This window comes from Cololabis saira, chromosome 16 (assembly GCF_033807715.1).
Source record: "Cololabis saira isolate AMF1-May2022 chromosome 16, fColSai1.1, whole genome shotgun sequence".
NCBI lineage: Eukaryota > Metazoa > Chordata > Actinopteri > Beloniformes > Belonidae > Cololabis > Cololabis saira.
In genome coordinates, this window is record NC_084602.1 from 33,257,697 (window position 1) to 33,277,089 (window position 19,393).

General features: G+C 39.8%; 1 protein-coding gene across 1 annotated transcript in view; it reads left to right on the plus strand.

Moving 5' to 3' along the window:
• LOC133461915 (rho-associated protein kinase 2-like) overlaps positions 1 to 19,393 on the plus strand; it is a 50,356-nt gene that overhangs the window by 22,320 nt on the left and 8,643 nt on the right. Inside the window, exons 16-30 of the mRNA XM_061742929.1 lie at positions 108 to 267; positions 2,711 to 2,871; positions 4,310 to 4,494; positions 5,255 to 5,324; positions 7,213 to 7,316; positions 7,411 to 7,597; positions 8,492 to 8,585; positions 8,664 to 8,758; positions 8,865 to 9,056; positions 9,168 to 9,336; positions 11,960 to 12,030; positions 12,117 to 12,205; positions 12,328 to 12,406; positions 12,877 to 13,144; positions 15,231 to 15,444. Coding sequence (XP_061598913.1) covers positions 108 to 267; positions 2,711 to 2,871; positions 4,310 to 4,494; positions 5,255 to 5,324; positions 7,213 to 7,316; positions 7,411 to 7,597; positions 8,492 to 8,585; positions 8,664 to 8,758; positions 8,865 to 9,056; positions 9,168 to 9,336; positions 11,960 to 12,030; positions 12,117 to 12,205; positions 12,328 to 12,406; positions 12,877 to 13,144; positions 15,231 to 15,444 — 2,138 coding nt within the window. The remainder of the gene's footprint in view (positions 1 to 107; positions 268 to 2,710; positions 2,872 to 4,309; positions 4,495 to 5,254; positions 5,325 to 7,212; positions 7,317 to 7,410; positions 7,598 to 8,491; positions 8,586 to 8,663; positions 8,759 to 8,864; positions 9,057 to 9,167; positions 9,337 to 11,959; positions 12,031 to 12,116; positions 12,206 to 12,327; positions 12,407 to 12,876; positions 13,145 to 15,230; positions 15,445 to 19,393) is intronic.

Below are 19,393 nucleotides of genomic sequence, written 5' to 3' on the forward strand. Positions count from 1 at the left end.
TCTTGTTCCTTAACGGCATCGATGAGGAGAAGAGGAACTGAAGCGTTTCAAAGGGACTGTTGTTGCATCAGTCTCAATAATCTGCCTGTGTTTTGCTGCTGAAACAGGAGATGAGCAACAAGCAGATCGATCTGACCTACAAGATGAAGGTTCTGCAGCAGGAGCTGGAGCAGGAGGAGACGTCTCACAAGGCCACCAGAGCTCTGCTGGCAGACAAAAGCAAGATCAAAGTAACAATCGAGGGTGCCAAATCCGAGTCCATGAAGGGTAAGCAGTTCATTCAATAGCTGAGCTGAATAATTCACACAGTGGGGGGGCAATCATTACCGCTTTAAGCACACTGTAGACACATGCAGGGGTGATAGCGCTCCGGCGTCACGCCGGATTTCCGGCATACCGAGGTGTTTGCGAGAAAAAAAAAAAAAAATCAGTTTTGCGGTTTATTTTTCTTATGATATGAATTTTTCATATACCGTAATACTGGTGAGTAGCGCACACAACGTTGGGAGCGCGGCGCGGCGGAACGTAGCGCCGCTGGACACTGTTTGTGAGGGGACTGTTTAGCCAGTGAGCAGAGCCGGCAGGGAAAAGTCAACAGTGCCGCGTGTCCGCGTGTAACCTAAATCTACCATGGTCTCAGCGTCAAGTGAGGCGTTACAAATATATGGGCTATATACATTTATTAAATATATGAGCGCGAAGTCGGCGAGGAGCCGGGCGCACCGTGAGTCGCGCTGTGAAGCCTGATTTATGGTTCCGCGTTAAAATCGACGCAGAGCTTTCGCCGTAGGGTACGCCGTAGTTCGCGTAACCCACGGCGTATGGCCTGCGTTGCTGTAACGCGGAACCATAAATCAGCCTTAAACCACACCTGCAGCCCATCAGTTCATGAGGATGAGAGGTTAAAACAGCGCGAGTTGTTCATTGCTGGTTCGTTTTGTTAACTCTGAGAGCTTTATTGGTTTGTTTGTTAGCTTGCTGGTGTTCATTTTTCTCTCTGGGAGTTATTTATGAAGAAGTTCTGAGTTCCGTGTGAGGAGTATTCGAGTTAAGGGGGATGAGGGGTGATCTGATGGCAACCCCCCCCCCCCCCCCCCGAAAGAAAAACGGTCCAAATCATCGCCCCTGAAATAAAAACGGTCCAAATCATCCCCCCTGTAAAACTGCCATCCCCCCTTTCCATCCCTTATGTCATTTCATCAATGAATGTGGTTTTACTGCTATTTCAACATTTAGAGTCATCACCAGAAAAATAACACCAGAAAAATAACTTGTTTGACAATTTTCACCTGTTTCAAGTAAATTTTCACTTGAAATAAGTAGGAAAATCTGCCAGTGGAACAAGATTTATCTACTTATTACAAGCAAAAAAATCTTGTTCCACTGGCAGATTTTTCTACTTATTTCAAGTGAAAATCTACTTGAAACAGACTGATTTATTGCTTGTGTAGTTGAAAAATACATGAGAACAGGACCTTGAAAAAAAAATAATCACATATTAAATCGCAATCGTAATATTGAGGAAAAAATCACAATTAGATTATTTTCAAAAAATCGTTCAGCCCTAAATTAGAATCATAAGTGTTGCCACCTCATTGTAAACAGCATCATTTTGTGAGGCCAAGCAAACCTGTATTTATACTAGTGTTGACATTAATGTTTTTCTACAATCTTTCCTCCTCATGACAGTAAAATAGGCCATTCAATTTAATGAACTATTTATCAAAATGTTGTCCCAGGGAATCACACCCCTGGCCTATGTTGTTCAATTGTCTCATTCTGTTTTCTATGGGCTGCATGTGGTGAGCTTGAACAACAGGATCATGGGTCAATTTACACCAGACTTACACTTTAAGAGGACAAAAAATGACAATTGTGTTGATCGGGGCATATATCTTGGCTTAGGGGCTCGCTTACCTCCCAGGGAAAAAAAGTTCAGGCTCAGGATTTTTTTTTACTATCACCCCTGCACATGTAGTGATGCACCAAAATGAAAAATTGTGGCCGAAACCGAAAATAATAATAAACACTCTGCCGAAAACCGAATAACATACCTAACAATGGTTCTTCGCAGTTTTTCCATTTATTTTGCCAATTTTTTCACCATTGCATAAATCAAATAAATGTGCTTTAGGCATGCTTTTCAAAGAAAAAAAGCTTTTACAAAATGAAAAGGTAGAAATATTTTTTGAACATGAACAACTGAACATTTTTTAGTTTCCCAGCATTTTTTTAAATATTCCAGCAGACATTATACCAACAAGGCACTATAACTTAAAGTAAATAAATTAGCAAAATAATTTTTTTGGCCATCTTTGAGTTTACATTAGGCCTATAACTGACTGCTGGAAAAATTGTAACGTAGGCCTTAAAACAAAAAAAATGCATTCAAATGCATTGGAAAAAAAGTGAAAAAGAAGTGGATAAAACAAAATAAAGAAAAAGAAAATTAATCCCTTTCCCATGGAAGTATTAATATGGGAAAGGGATTGATTTTCTTTTTCTTTATTTTTTTTATCCACTTCTTTTGCATCATCTAAACACGGTGTTATTACAGGTAATTGTTCGTTTTTTTCCCCACTTATTCCACCGAACACCGGGGGTGTTTTTTTTGCTATTTTCGGCCGAAGAATTTCGGTTACCGAACATTCGGTGCATCACTACACATATGTGAGAAGTCTATTGAAATGGTTGAAACATGCCCCCACAGAGATGGAGCAGAAGCTGTCGGAGGAGCGAGCGGCAAAACTCCGGCTGGAGAACAGAATACTGGACCTGGAGAAACACAGCAGCATGATGGATTGTGATTACAAACAGGCCTCGCAGAAACTAGACGAGCTGCGGGGGCACAAGGACCGTCTCACTGAGGAGGTGACCGTTTGTATTGTTGGCTGGACACCGTTTAGCTGTGTGTTTGGATATACGGTGACAACTGCAGAAACCATCGCTACAAAGTGGAAAGAGACAAAATAACAACGAGAGCTACGTCAGGCCGAGGAATGATCAACTCATCAGTTTTAACCCTTGTGCTGTCTTTGGGTGAAGGGAGAAAATAAGGAATGAAAGAAGGGAGAAAAGATGGAAGGAAGGAAGTAAGGAAGAAAGGAGAAAAGAAGGAAGGAAGTAGGAAAGGGAGGAAAGAAGGGAGAAAATATGGAAGGAAGGAAAGAAGGAAGTAAGGAAGAAAGGAGAAAAGAAGGAAGGAAAGGAGAAAAGAAGGAAGGAAAGGAGAAAAGAAGGAAGGAAAGGAGAAAAGAAGGAAGGAAGGAAAGGAGAAAGGAAGGGAGAAAAGAGGGAAGGAAGGAAGGGAGAAAAGATGGAAGGAAGTAAGGAAGAAAAGAAGGAAGTAGGAAAGGGAGGAAGGAAGGGAGAAAAGATAGAAGGAAGGAAAGAAGGGAGAAAAGAAGGAAGGAAGTAAGAAAGGAAAGAAGTAAGGAAGAAAGGAGAGAAGTAAGGAAGGAAAGGAGAAAAGAAGGAAGGAAAGGAGAAAAGAAGGAAGGAAAGGAGAAAAGATGGAAGGGAGTAAGGAAGAAAGAAGGAAGGAAGTAGGAAAGGGAGGAAGGAAGGGAGAAAAGATGGAAGGAAGTAAGGAAGGAAGTAGGAAAGGAAGGGAGGAAGGAAGGGAGAAAAGATGGAAGGAAGGAAGGGAGAAAAGATGGAAGGAAGTAAGGAAGAAAAGAAGGAAGTAGGAAAGGAGAAAAGAAGGAAGGAAGGAAAGGAGAAAAGAAGGAAGGAAGGGAGAAAAGATGGAAGGGAGTAAGGAAGAAAAGAAGGAAGTAGGAAAGGAGAAAAGAAGGAAGGAAGGAAAGGAGAAAAGAAGGAAGGAAGGGAGAAAAGATGGAAGGGAGTAAGGAAGAAAGAAGGAAGGAAGTAGGAAAGGGAGGAAGGAAGGGAGAAAAGATAGAAGGGAGAAAAGAAGGAAGGAAGTAGGAAAGGAAGTGAGGAAGGAAAGAAGGAAGAAAGGAGAAAAGAAGGAAGGAAGGAATGGAGAAAAGATGGAAGGAAAGAAGGAAGAAAGGAGAAAAGGAAAGAAAGATGGAAAAAAGGAAAGAAGGGGGGAGGAAGGAATGGAGAAAAGGAAAGAAAGAAGGAAGGAAAAGCAAAGAAGGTAATAAAGGAATGAATGACGAAAGGGAGGTAGGAAGAAAAAGGAGTAAAGGAGGGTAAAAAAGGAGGAAAAGAGGAAAGGAAGAAGGAAGGAGAGAGCATGGCAGGAGAAAGAAGGAGAGAAGAATTGGGTCATTTTGACCCAGAGACAGCACAAGGGTTAACATTAATGATGGACTAAATGCGTCGTCCTGGTTTTCAGGTGAAGAACCTGACGCTGAAGATCGAGCAGGAAACCCAGAAGCGAAACCTGACCCAGAACGACCTGAAGGCCCAGAACCAGCAGCTCAACATCCTGAGAGCGTCGGAGAAGCAGCTGAAGCAGGAGAGCAACCACCTGCTGGACATCAAGTGCAGCCTGGAGAAGCAGAACCAGGAGCTACGCAAGTCAGTTCCTCTTCGCATCACGTCTTTACACATGCTACTAATGGCTCAATGATGTGACGCCTGTATTTTCTAAAAAAACAGATTTTTTTTCAATTCAAAAAAGGTTTAAATGGATAAAGAAATACCATATATATGACCTACCTGTCCCACATATGGACTCACTTGAATTTTAGAAAAAAATACTAGTTATTTGGGATTTTGTTGTTGTTTTAACCGTTAAAATATCATGTGGTGCGACCGTCCAAACATGACTCTTGTTTTGAAAACTTTTTTTGAAATCACTCTAAATGTATTTAAATCAATTCCGAAGTGTCTTGTAGTGTGTAAGATTGCAACACATTTGTATTTATATTTCCATCATAATATACAAACAAAGTTTGACTGATGTCCATTTTATGAAATATCATGTGGCGCGACCATTAAAAAAAACCAACCATTTTTGTATAATACTGAAAACTTGTAAAAAAAAAGATGTCAAGATGTTAAGGAAATTAATTTATTTTAATATGAATCATGGTTGCACCACATGACTTTTTTTAAGGCTAGTGCCAATTCATCTTGACAAAGAACTCTGAAATTACTTAATTTAAAATGTTTATATGAATTTATGTGTGCACAACATTCTTAGTGTTTGAACTACTGCAATAGATATTATTTTTTTAATTATTTTAAAATTGACCTGTTGAAAATCCTTATTCGTCATAGACCCTAATACAGAAATAACTGATGTTTTTCTTTCCTATTCTGTTTTTCTTTCCAGGGAAAGACAAGACACGGATGGACAGATGAAAGAACTACAGGACCAGTTAGAGGCCGAGCAGTATTTCTCTGTGAGTAGCTGGAACTGACGACACATCTATATCATGTTTGGTGGTGGATCGGGCATCAACAGTCAATAGTTGCTTTGCAAAGGTCATTTAGCATATTCAGTAGGAATGGGCGATATTTTACCGTTCGCGATGTACCGTCAAAAAAAATCCACGGTAAAAACGATAAATTGAGGAAATGAGAGAAAGAAAGAAAGAAAGAAAGAAAGAAAGAAAGAAAGAAAGAAAGAAAGAAAGAAAGAAAGAAATGAGACAGAAAGAAAGAAAGAAAGAAATGAGACAGAAAGAAAGAAAGAAAGAAATGAGACAGAAAGAAAGAAAGAAAGAAATGAGACAGAAAGAAAGAAATGAGACAGAAAGAAAGAAATGAGACAGAAAGAAAGAAATGAGACAGAAAGAAAGAAATGAGAAAGAAAGAAAGAAAGAAATGAGAAAGAAAGAAAGAAAGAAATGAGACAGAAAGAAAGAAATGAGACAGAAAGAAAGAAATGAGACAGAAAGAAAGAAATGAGACAGAAAGAAAGAAAGAAAGAAATGAGACAGAAAGAAAGAAAGAAAGAAATGAGACAGAAAGAAAGACAGAAAGAAAGAAAGAAAGAAAGAAAGAAAGAAAGAAAGAAAGAAAGAAAGAAAGAAAGAAAGAAAGAAAGAAAGAAAGAAAGAAAGAAAGAAAGAGAAATGAGCAAGAAAGAGAAATGAGCCAGAAAGAAATGAGCAAGAAAGAAAGAAAGAAATGAGCCAGAAAGAAAGAAAGAGAAATTCCCGTTGATGGCACTTTTTGTATTGGTATTTTTTTTATCGTTATTGGGATAAATGCCAGAAATTATCGTGATACATTTTTTAGTCCATACCGCCCATCCCTAATATTCAGATTTACATAACGGTTCTGTCTTCATTTATTCAGCTGCTATGTCATTTTTGGTATTGAGATTAGCTGTAAAGATGCTGCTGGCAACTTTGAAACACAATTCCTCTTCAGTAAATTCCTTTACTGAAGCAAATTTCCCACTTCCTCTCTTCTTTCCTCACCCAGACCTCCTCGCAGACGACACGTTACGCAAATAAATGTGGTGGTAATGATTGGCCCTGTCTGCATCTGTGCTGTGTGCAGATGAACACAGCTCAATGGGGTGCAGACTTCTGAAACACAATTAACTTTACAGTAAATGTGCAATAAGAGACGCACGTAAAAGGACCCGGTTATTTCTCTCCAGATACCGTCAGATTAATTATGTCCAAAAGGCCTCCGTTTATTTATGTTACTGGCAAACAAAGCTCACGTTTCCACAGAAAAATGACTTGAACTGTAAATAGGCCTTTCATAATGGTTTGTCAGTTTTATCGGACAATGTTGATGGCTCTTGACACGAATGAATTTAACATAATGCGCGTAAATAGACGACTTATCAAAGCGCTGATATTTATGGGGGTGAAGGTTTTTTGTTGGCATTGTTGGGCATGATTAAAGTTAACTGTCAATTTTACAGAGATGCTGAGCTTTATAAACTTGTGCCAGTCAGGAGGCTTCTCTTCTTATCTGAATATAAACACTGAATGCTGTGTAGAAGTGAAGAATTAAAAACTCATCATTACAAACAAACAGGACATTAAAAGAATCAGAGGCCACTGGTTTTATTTGTTTTTACAGTCCACTTGTTGAAGTATCCCGAGGCAGGACGCAGAACGTCTTGGATTAGTTGTCTGTGATAGAAGCATCTGCTAACTGAGTTAATGTAACAAATCCCGTATTATTAGGTGCGTCTTTGAACGTCTCATTAAACACAATGGGTACAGAAACTGGAGGCTTAATTTTCCTCTCGTTACAATGAAGCTCAACCAAGTGTAGAACCTGAATGTAATGTTGGATCTTACCCTGGTGTCTGTTTTTCAGACTCTCTATAAGACTCAAGTTCGAGAACTGAAGGAAGAATGTGAGGAGAGGAACAAACTGTACAAAGAAGTGCAGCAGTCACTCCAGGAGCTGCAAGAGGAGAGGTGCTGTTGCTGTTTAGAAATACAACTTAACATTACTGTATCAAGCTTCTTGGGGCAGTTTTGTCCTTATTTCTTTTATTTGCGTCTATGTCAGGGACTCTCTGGCAGCTCAGCTGGAGATCACGCTGACCAAGGCCGACTCGGAGCATCTGGCCCGCTCCATCGCTGAGGAGCAGTACTCGGACCTGGAGAAGGAGAAGATCATGAAGGAGCTGGAGCTGAAGGAGATGATGGCCCGCCATCGCCAAGAGCTGGCAGAGAAGGACATCACCATCAACTCGGTGAGTTGGAGAGACGCTCGTCTCATTAGCACTGACAGTGCGAAGGCCCTATTGTATCTGTATCTTTTTTCTTTCTTTATTATTCTGTCTTTCTTCTGACGAAAGGAGGGCCTTTTTACCCCCTAAACGTGCCCAAAAAGTCACCAAATGTTCCATGCGAGCCAGGCCTGACGAAAATTTTGATATTTCATGGTTTGCATTAATGGGCGTGGTAAAATGGCTCAACAGCGCCCCCTAGAAAACTTTGTGCCTCAAGCCCCACGATACGGTTTGACGTACATGCACGAAAATCGGTACACACCTGTATCATGTCGCAACTTAAAGAAAAGTCTCTTAGCGCCATGGCCGAAACCGAACAGGAAGTCGGCCATTTTGAACATTTTGAATTAATCGCGTAATTTTGGCACAATTTAAGCCATTCCTTCGGCAGTTAATACGGCCCGAACCGTAACGTGCACCCAGGTGTGTTATACATCAAAATGTGCGTCTCCATCCTGCGACGACCTGCATTACTTTTCTCTTTCAAAAGCGTTCCCGTGGCGATGCTAGACGCCAAAAAGCGCGCCCCCCCTCCATCTGATTGGTCCATATTTGATAGTTCCCCAAAAGTCACCAAATTTTGCATGCAAGCCAGGCCTGGCGATAAATTTGATATTTCATGGTTTGTATTAATGGGCGTGGCAAAATGGCTCAACAGCGCCCCCTAGAATACTTTTTTCTGCCATAACTTTTGAATGGTTTAACATAAAGAGTCGTGGGTGGTGTCATGGGACTCGGTATAGAGTCCTTGACCATAATTGGTGAAAATTAGCCCCGCCCGTTCTTCTGATTGGTTGTCCCTATTTTCTGCTATAACTTTTGAATGGTTATGACTGCTCTTCCTGTCGCACGCAGCTGGAAGAGGCCAACAGGACTCTGACCAGCGACGTGGCAAACCTGGCGAATGAAAAAGAGGAGCTGAACAACAAACTGAAGGAAGCACTTGAAGGTGATTGCAATGATTTCTGTTTTCAACAGTTCCAGTCAAATATTGCCAGGATTTGACCTTTTTTGTTGTTTCTTTTAGACTCTGAGAAGTCTAAGGATTGGGAGCAGCAGATAAGCCAGATGAAGCAGATGTTTGAGAAGCAACTGCAGTCCGAGAGAACGCTGAAAACTCAGGTTTGTGGTTTTTAAAAGCTCACTGCGCGGCTCACGTACAGATTTACACAACCTTTCAGTTTCTTTCATAAACTGTGAGGAGCCTTGAATTCATGTCCATCCACAGGCGGTCAATAAGCTGGCAGAGATCATGAACAGGAAGGAATTGCGCGGTGGAGGCAGTCGCCGCGGCAACGACACAGACATGCGTAGGAAAGAGAAGGAGAACAGGAAGCTGCAGCTGGAGCTGAGGTCGGAGAAGGAAAAGCTCAACAGCACCATGATCAAATACCAGAAGGAGATCAATGAAATGCAAGCAGTAAGTGAGACGGCAACGCGCTCACACGTCTCTGCCGGAGCGGCAGACGCCTCGGCTCACGCCTGTCTCACGCTTGTCTCACGCCTGTCTCACGCCCCTCTCATTGTGTAGCAACTGGCAGACGAGAGCCTGATGCGTGTGGAGCTTCAGATGGCTCTGGACAGCAAGGACAGTGACATCGAGCAGCTGAGGAACCTCCTGCAGACGCTCAGCGTCCAGTCCATGGATTCTGCCAGCGTCAGCAGCGGGCCCGACTTTGACACCGATGATATGTACACGGGTAAGGATGCAACCTCTGGAAAGTTACATTTATCACTTTTATCTTGAATATTGAACAAAAAACTATGTTGTCAATCAATCCAGAGTGCTGTGAACCCGTAAACATGGTTTAAGGGTTAAACAAGGTCATTTCATCTCAAATGAACTTATAAAGTGCAAGTGTAAAAAAAAAAAGTAGAGTAGGCAGCATGAAGGGTTCTGTGTCTTTCTGTGTGGTGTGTGATTGGCTGGGTTTTCTCCAGGTATCCAGCTTCCTCCCAAAGTCCATAAACGTGTGTTGCATTGATTAATGATTCTAAATTGCTCAACAGAATGAGTGTGAGCATGTGTGGTTTAGGGATGGGCGGTATGGACTAAAAAATGTATCACGATAATTTCTGGCATTTATCCCGATAACGATAAAAGAAATACCAATACAACTCCATCTTTTTAACTATAAATCTATCACCACATTCAGTCTTTGGATCCCCCAAAACACTGCTCTAAAAGAAAACTAAATGCTACTAAACGTCATCAATGGGAATCTTTCTTTCTTTCTTTCTTTCTTTCTTTCTTTCTTTCTTTCTTTCTTTCTTTCTTTCTTTCTTTCTTTCTTTCTTTCTTTCTTTCTTTCTTTCTTTCTTTCTTTCTTTCTTTCTTTCTTTCTTTCTTTCTTTCTTTCTTTCTTTCTTTCTTTCTTTCTTTCTTTCTTTCTTTCTTTCTTTCTTTCTTTCTTTCTTTCTTTCTTTCTTTCTTTCTTTCTTTCTTCCTTCCTTCCTTCCTTCACGTACGTTGTGCGTCAATTTAACGCAGAACCATAAATCTGCTTTACACAAAAACATCATCAACGGGAATTTATCGTTTTTACCACGAGATGACAAATTCTTATCATGGGGAATTTTTTTGACGGTATATCGTGAACGGTAAAATATCGCCCATTCCTAGTGTGGTTGTTTGTCTATATCTAGTCGTACGATGGACTGGTTACCTGAGACCTGAGTAGAGCTGGGCTGGGCTCCAGAAAGCCCTTGTGGCGCTGAATTTGAGCAAGCAGGGATAGAAACCGGGTGAAACCAGGCCACATCACTGCCCTGCAGGGCTCTGAGGGCTGATGTGTCCACGCGTCGTCCAGCAGAGGGCCATCCAGCTCCATCCACAACACCTCATTACATCTGTCCATTAAACTGTTGAAAATGTGGCCTCATCTTGCTGCTTGATCCTGTCTCTGTTTTATCAGATACTAGAGAGAGATGTGTGTTTGGTAGCTGGAGAGAGACGAAGTCAGTTTGACCAAGTTTGACCAAATCCACTGCTCAAACGCCACCAAAACCACAAAACGCATGTTTTTGCCAGACTGAATACAATTTGTACATTTGGGGAGGAAATGTTTGTGAAATGCAGCAGGTGTGATATGATGCTGAATAAAAGATGAGACCAAACGGGCTTAGCCAGGCTTGGTGGGATCCCAGAGTAATAATTACCTGCAACCAGATAAATGTGTTTAGTCAATGAAGAAGAAAAAAATCATTACAGCACATCAGAATAACGGAAAATGATTAATTCCAATAAGCATGCACGTTAGCATGGTTTGGAATCTAAAAATATGAATCAAAGATGCAATCAGACTAATCATTTCTATAATAACTGCACATATTGTAAGTGTGTATTTTATAGATGTACTTAGTTTTTAATAGTGATGCACCGAAATAAAAATTTGTGGCCGAAACCGAAAATAATAATAAACACTTGGCCGAATACCGAACAATACCGAACATCGTTCTTCGCAGTTTTTCATTTATTTTGCCAATTTTTTCACCATGGCATATATCAAATAAATTTGATTCAGGCATGCTTTTCAAAGAAAAAATCTTTTACAAAATTACAAGGTAGAAAATATTTATTGAACATAAAAAACTGAAAATATTTTAATTTCCCAGCATTATGTTGTTTTGGTTCCACCTCCTGGTGAATGTTAGGTAAAATTCTTATGTGGTTACTTTTTGGTTGGCCAACGATTTATGTTTGTGGTGCGGCCAGTCTATTTCCTTATATTACAACGCCGTTAGTAATTGTTGGTTTTTTTCCCCACTTATTCCACCGAACACCGAAAGTTTTTTTTTTTCTATTTTCGGCCGAATAATTTCGGTTACCGAACATTCGGTGCATCACTATTAAATTACTTTTTTCAAAAAATGTCCTGCTCAAAATGTTGGTCTCTTACTGCAATTTCTTCTTTTTACATTTTGACGCTGTACTTGGAACCTTCTTAAAGGGGACCTATTATGAAAAACAAGTTTTTTCATGTTTTAACATATATAAAGTGGTCTCCCCTCACCCTGCCAGCACAGGGGAGACAAAATACCATGAATTTCTGCAAGCTCTCTGACCCCCGCCGGACAGAGTCCCCCAGTGTCTATTTCCTTATATTACAACGCCGTTATTAATTGTTCGTTTTTTTCCCCACTTATTCCACCGAACACCGAAAGTGTTTTTTTTGCCATTTTCGGCCGAACAATTTCGGTTACCGAACAATCGGTGCATCACTAGTTTTTAATAGCAAAGCAATGTGTGTAGCATCTTTCTGGGCTGCTCACATTCGTTATGCAGCATTCATGTTGCTAACTCTGCCGTTCTCTCCCGTCCAGAAACCAGGCTGGAGGGTTGGCTCTCTCTTCCCGTCAGAAACAACACCAAGAAGTTTGGGTGGGAGAAAAAGGTTTGAAAGAACCAAACATCCAACTTTTACTTGTGTGTCTCCCTGATGGAACCCCTTTCCTAACTTTTCCTGTCCCATTGTTGCAGTATGTCGTGGTGAGCAGCAAGAAGATTCTTTTCTACAACAGTGAACAAGACAAAGAGCAGTCTATTCCCTACATGGTGCTCGATATCGAGTGAGTTTAACGCCTGCGGGCATCAGAACTCAGAGCTGAAATCATCTTTAGTTGGAAATGATTTATTTTCGGGGCATTTATTGTTGCATCAGCTCACTTTTTTTTTTCTTTCCGTCTTGCAGCAAACTCTTCCACGTGAGGCCTGTCACTCAAACAGATGTGTACCGCGCGGATGCCAAGGAAATTCCCAGGATATTCCAGGTCTCCCAGCACTGTTTTCACCTTTTATTACTGTACAGGACTGTCTCAGAAAATTTGAATATTGGGATTTTCTGTAATGCAATTACAAAAACAAAAATGTCATACATTCTGGATTCATTACAAATCAACTGAAATATTGCAAGCCTTTTATTATTTTAATATTGCTGATCATGGCTTACAGCTTAAGAAAACTCAAATATCCTATCTCAAAAAATTTGAATATTCTGGGAATCTTAATCTTAAACTGTAAGCCATAATCAGCAATATTAAAATAATAAAAGGCTTGCAATATTTCAGTTGATTTGTAAGGAATCCAGAATGTATGACATTTTTGTTTTTTTTAATTGCATTACAGAAAATAAAGAACTTTATCACAATATTATAATTTTCTGAGACAGTCCTGTATGTCTTTCTGGTTTAAAAACATAAAATGGGTAATCAAAAACCCTCTCTCCACTGTCCCCCTCTAGATTCTTTATGCCAACGAAGGCGAGAGCAAAAAGGAGCCGGAGTTTCCGGTGGAGCCTCTGGCCATCGGGGAGAAGTCCAGCTACATCTGCCACAAAGGCCACGAGTTCATCCCCACGCTGTACCACTTCCCCACCAACTGTGAGGCGTGCACCAAGCCGCTGTGGAACATGTTCAAGCCCCCGCCGGCCCTGGAGTGCCGGCGCTGCCACATCAAGTGCCACAAGGACCACATGGACAAGAAGGAGGAGATCATCGCTCCTTGCAAAGGTATGAGGCTCCGACGCCGGTATTTCCCTGAAAAACTCATCCGTGCAGCTTATTAATATTCACAGGGTTCGTACGTTTTGAAAAAACCCGGAAAAGTCATAGAATTTGAATAGGCCTGTGTTGAAAAGATCGATTCTCCGATTTTAAATCGATTCTCATATTAATTCCTAAAAATCGATTCATATGTCTAAAGATCGATTTAAATTTTTATTTATTTTTTTTTCATCATTACATTACAACTTTTGGTATTTTTTTGTTTATGCCCAAAAAAGGAATATTTTGTTGGACACGAGAATAACTGGTGCCCTGTTTTTGCCTTTAAATATGTTAAAGGTATGAAAACATTAAAGTTTTCAGTTATAATTGCATAAATTGTCTATATTTCTTTGCTTTATATACTGTCTTGGGGTTACATTTGCATAAATGTTAAAAACCAAATTCTCATAAATGGGGAAAAAATAAAAGCGATTTCTTTCGTCCTCTGTTTCCTCCCTGGATCTGTTTGGTAATTCTGACCCACATGATGTTTCTGAAAGCAGTTCTATCAGCATTCTGGGAGCTGATTGGTCCTTACAGCATCATTAGCTGCAATACTTGCTGTTGAATCTCAATAAAATACTAGTATTAATATATTGCATAACTAGACAGTCATATAATTCATGCAACAGCTGAAAAAACTGTTTTAATAACACTAACCCAAATCAATATCGGGTCGAATCGAATTGGATCAAATCAAATCTTGATAATCGATTCTGAATCTTAAGAATCGGGATCGAATCGATTCTTGATATTTGAATCGATCCCCAGCCCTAGATTTGAATATGTAATTTTCAAGGCCTGGAAAAGTTTTGGAAAAATAAGTTCACCCAAAACGTTTTGGAAAAGTCATGGAATTTATTTTTCTCACTTAATGATAACATTTAGTAATAACAGCCTATAAGGTATATTTAAAATTGATCAATAAATATTTCGTATCGAAAAGTCTCACGCGTTGGACGTGTCTAGCATCTTGCGCATTATGCAGATCGGAACGAGTGACCACATTCTCCAACAGTTATTACAGTTATATTAGATTACTATAAAATAGGGCTGCACGATTCTGGACAAAATGAGAATCACGTTTTTTTTGCTTAGAATTGAGATCACGATTCTCTCACGATTTTTTTCCAATATAAAATTTATTGCACTTATTACTTTAACTTTGCAACAGCTGAACAAAAATATAATAACAATAAACATCTCTTGTCTTCTTTACACAAACCTTTGAATAATTTAAACAATAATAACAATTTTGAACAATATTTGTTCCTCCCTGAGTTGAACATCCTTTCAGAAAGGGGACTTGTAACAGATCCTGTAGTTCTGAGGCAACAAATTATTCCTCTGGCTGCTTTTTGCTGTAACAGCTGACATTGAACATAAAAACAATAAACATCTCTCTTGTCTTTAAATAATTTTAACAATAACAATTTTAACAATATTTATGTGCAATATGTGTCAGGTGATGAGAAAGGTAGATGTTTCTCCAAATGTAATCCACAATCATTAACAAAATATAACAAACATGACAACATGATAGTTGACCATGACAGGACTACAACAACCTAGAACATATGCTAGTCCTTTTTTTATGCAGCCATCTTTAAAAAAAAAAAAAAAAAAATATTATTATTTTTTATTTTTTTATTTTTTTATTTTTTTAAATCGTCGTCATTTGGAAATGAGATCGCGTTCAAGCATGAATCGAGATCGCGATTTTTTTAACGATTAATCGTGCAGCCCTACTATAAAACATATACTTCATATACTACAACATATTGCTGGTATATCAGTGTTAGTTTAAACAAATGTTTATTTTGTATAAAACCACAATTGTCATTAGATCTCCACTGTAGTGACTTTTTACATAGTTTTATTCCTATATTTCATTCATACATTGATTTAGAGGTCATGTATAGTCATGGAAACTTGCTGCCAAGTCATGGGAAAGTCATGGAAATTTGTTGGTTAAAATGTGTATGAACCCTGTCTTCAATACTTGTTAAGACGATGTCCCGATGAAAATGTCCCGTCTGTTTGTCTCCAGTGAACTACGACGTGTCTACGGCCAAGAACCTGCTGCTGCTGGCCACCTCCCAGGAGGAGCAGCAGAAGTGGGTGAGCCGCCTGGTCAAGAAGATCCCCAAGAAGCCGCCCCCGCCAGAGCACTTTGCACGCTCCTCGCCGCGCGCATCCATGAAGGTTCAGCCCAGCCAGTCCATGAGGAGGGCCAGTCGACAGCTCCCCACCAGCAAGAGCAGGTAGCACATTGGGAACATTTACAACACAGTTCTTAATGACTGATACCAGTACGTTTGTATTGAATGTGACTAGAATAGGTTCAAAGGTCACGTTAAAGCTGTAAGAATAATTGAAAGTTGTTGGTACAAAGAGAGAGCAGTTGTTTTTATTTTTTTACTTCCTTGGATTAAAACAGCGAAGATGGTGTTCTTGAGAAGTAACCCCCCCCCCCCCCCCCCATCCTGCACTTGACAGTAAAATCTTATTTGCTGTATGTTGAATCTGTGGATGAAGTTCAGAGAAGCCTCCAGAACAGCAGCCGTCTGACGATAATACAGTCATCCCTCGCTATAACGCGGTTCACCTTTCACAGTCTCACTGCTTCACGGATTTGCATTGACTACGTTTACATGCAGTCAAAATTCGGGTTATTGCTAATATTCCGGTTACTGAAACATTCGGAATATTCCGTTTACATGGTAATTAATCACTCGGGATATCCCGATCAAACCAGCGACGCGCGGAGAACGTGATGACGCAATTACCGTCATTTCCGCTTCTTCTTTCTGTATACAAATTCAAAACAAATGCTGCTTCGCGCAACTTTTCTCTCACCTTCTTGTAAATCTTCTATCCCGGTACTTTCTACCGTCTACAAATGCCAAAATGTTCATATCCTTCATTAAATTTATGAAGTGATTAGTCTCCTCCTGGTCTTGCGTTTCTCCGTGTTTGTAAGAACTTCCTGGACTCAAAAGACCAGGATTCCTTGTGAACAGAGCATGTGCAGAAAACAAATTCATGTTCCGTTTGATCGGGATATCCCGTTAGGCGTTTACATGACCGAATATTCGGGTTTTAAAAGGAGTAACCCAGGGGTCATATTTGAGTTTTTAAAAACCCGAATATGAGCAAATTATGGTTATTCAAAGGGGTTATTGTATGGGGGTATTATTGTTCCAATATTATTTGTGTGTGCGTAAAAAAGATGTGTCCATGTTATAACGATTCGTATTCGTAATGATAAACATTTGTATGTAAATAAAAAAGTTGTACCCAAAATTCTGCTGTCACACACATGAGTGATAAATTATTAGGGTTAGGATTGTTTTTATGTGAGTATGAATCTAAAAGCTGTGAGTGCAAAGTCTTGTGAATACAACTCTAATTTCTACGACTACGAGTCTTCACTGTGAACACGAATTCAAGTTTATGGGTACGAGTCGAAAAACTGTTGAAATGACGTCACAGGCACAGGCTTTGCACTCACAGCTTTTAGATTCATACTCACATAAAAACAATCCTAACCCTAATCATTTATCACTCATGTGTGTGACAGCAGAATTATGGGTACAACTTTTTATCAAATGTTTATCATTACGAATACGAATCGTTATAACATGGACACATCTTTTTTACGCACACACAAATAATATTGGAACAATAATACCCCCATATTATTGGTGTTTACATGGCCGTGCAAATTCGGGTTATTGCCAATATTCTGGTTTTAAAAGGGTTTATTGACTGCATGAAAACGCAGTCACTGTGTTCTGCATTCTGATTGGCTAAACAGTCTCCCCGCTTCTTCACTTCCTGTGTCAATAATGTTGGTCGCTTAGCAACAATGCTGAGAACAGCCAATGAGCTTCAGCAGAAGCTCAAGAACGGGACCCTTTGATGAATCGTTCATTACAGTTCTCAGATATAATCGATGGTGGCATGTCGCTTAATGAGAATCTTTTGGCCCAGAAGAGAAAAGAGCGACAACAACTACAACTACCCATAACTATGTTCTTCTCTCGGAAAAACACACCTGCAACACAGGCTTTAGAAGAAAAAGACGCTACAGAGCGAGTCAGGATGCAACAGCAGTCAGAGCAGTGGAATACGCACCAGTCACAATTTGTCCTACTGTACTTATTGTAGTTTTTTTCAAAATCATTTTTCATTTTCTCCCGTTCAAATCCAATTACTCGGGTCGTGGTGGGGCGGGGCTGATCTCCGCAATTTGAAGCCTTGTATAATAATTGTAAAAAAAAAACTAAAGGTTACTACTTCACGGATTTCACTTACCATGGGTTCTTTTTGCAACGTAACCACCGCGAAAAACAAGGGATTACTGTAAAACGACTGTGCGGTTGTGAAGGTCACAGAAGAGAAGACGAACGTCATCGTTTCTCTGATGTGGCCCAGGTTGTTTTATTTGTCTGGATTAAAATCACTTTGTTAGCAAACTTGTGTAGAAATGACGGTATGCTGCTTGGATGTTAAACGTGTCGTCATACTTTCCATGCTCCGTTTGCTCACCGTTTCCACGGTTACGTTTTTTGAAGTGGTCCCAGCTCTGTATTTCATACACTTCCAGTAGCAGGCCGTAAACAACCGCTGAATCCCGGTTGCCAGGGTGACGGGCGTCTAAACTTCATATTTCTGGTTGTTTTTGACTTGACTTCTTCTTTGGCTGCTTTGCAACAATCTGTGGCTCTGTGGGAAGTTTTCTCGCCACATGGCACTGAACCAGGATCTACTTGTGCTTTCAGTTTCCTTCTGTGTGTTAGGTCTTAGTTTACCGAACATGAACACAACCTTACACAAGAAAAGACTAGTTTACGGGCACCGGAGTGAAAGTATGCGATTGTCTCTCGATACAGTTGTGATGAACCGCGTACGTTACTGCTGTGTGCTGTAGTGAAAACCCCGCCGCTGCTCCACCCTTTGGCCGTAATAGTTCAACTATAGACACAGCCCTGAGCTGTATAAAACAACCGCATTTTAGAAAGCAACAAAACAAACATTTCACAACACCAAGAAAGAAGAAGATCATCAAAACAGAAAATTTCAGCAACATTTCTCAAAGAGAAAAAATATCAAAGGAAGTTTCTAGATGACAGAGGTTCAAAAAGGCCACCCAGTTCCTTAATGTTTTTTCTAACAGTTGTAAAATCAGTTTGTAAAATCAGTTTGAATCAACTTTTAAATGCCATTAAAAGTAGTTTTGAGCCTCTAGTGATGTCTGACATTGAAGCCTCATTATAAGTGCCTGATAACGCCGGTGTTTAGTAAATGTCAGGTTCTTTTCAACCGTATCTAGAAATCAACCAACAATTAAAGTGTCACCTAAAGAGTCATCCGTTTTTGGCAATGCTGGTTAGCATCAATTAGTGCATCTCCAACCATGTTGTTGTGTTGACTCAGTAATAGGGGTGTAACAATATATCGTGCCACGAAATTTTGCGATACAAAAACGTCACAATACGTGTCGTGGAGGTGACAAACTGTATCGCGATATTGGGTTATTAATATTAATCTATTGTGTTGACTAGTAACGCGCATCCGACCGCGGCCGCAACCGCACCTCGACCCGCGGACCAAAATCTTACTCCACTCAGAAGAAACTAGTACCGTTTGGCGGTCCCGTTTTGAGCTCTGAACTTTTACTGATGTAAGGCTGGTGTAGAGTTAAGCCTTACCTTATTAAATTAAACCTTTTTGGGGTCGTGAGTAGGATAAACACGGGGACAACTTCTGCTGAGCTCCAGTGTACTTTAATGTCCCTCAACAGTGTAGGATTTTAGAACATCAACACAGCACCTAGTGCCGTACTGTGGCGTATCACTCCGCCCAATCTAAAACATATTAACAACTACAGGTAAACTGACTAGTGTCATTATAGTCCCTGATTTACATCAGAATATAAAGAATATATTTATAAAATAATTAACCCTGAATTACCAAAATAAACTTCTTAATAAGGTGAGCATGAATAAATCTTTTTTATGATGTAAAATTGTATGTATTTATTTACTTTTATTTATTTATTTATTTATTTAATTTTAGTTGTTAAATTAGAAAGAATACAGTCAAATCATACATGAGAGAAACTATTCAGTTTGTGGCAAAATATTTGTACTTGTATGAAACTGAAGATCATAATGCAAACCTGACATTTACTTTTAGTTCAGTTTG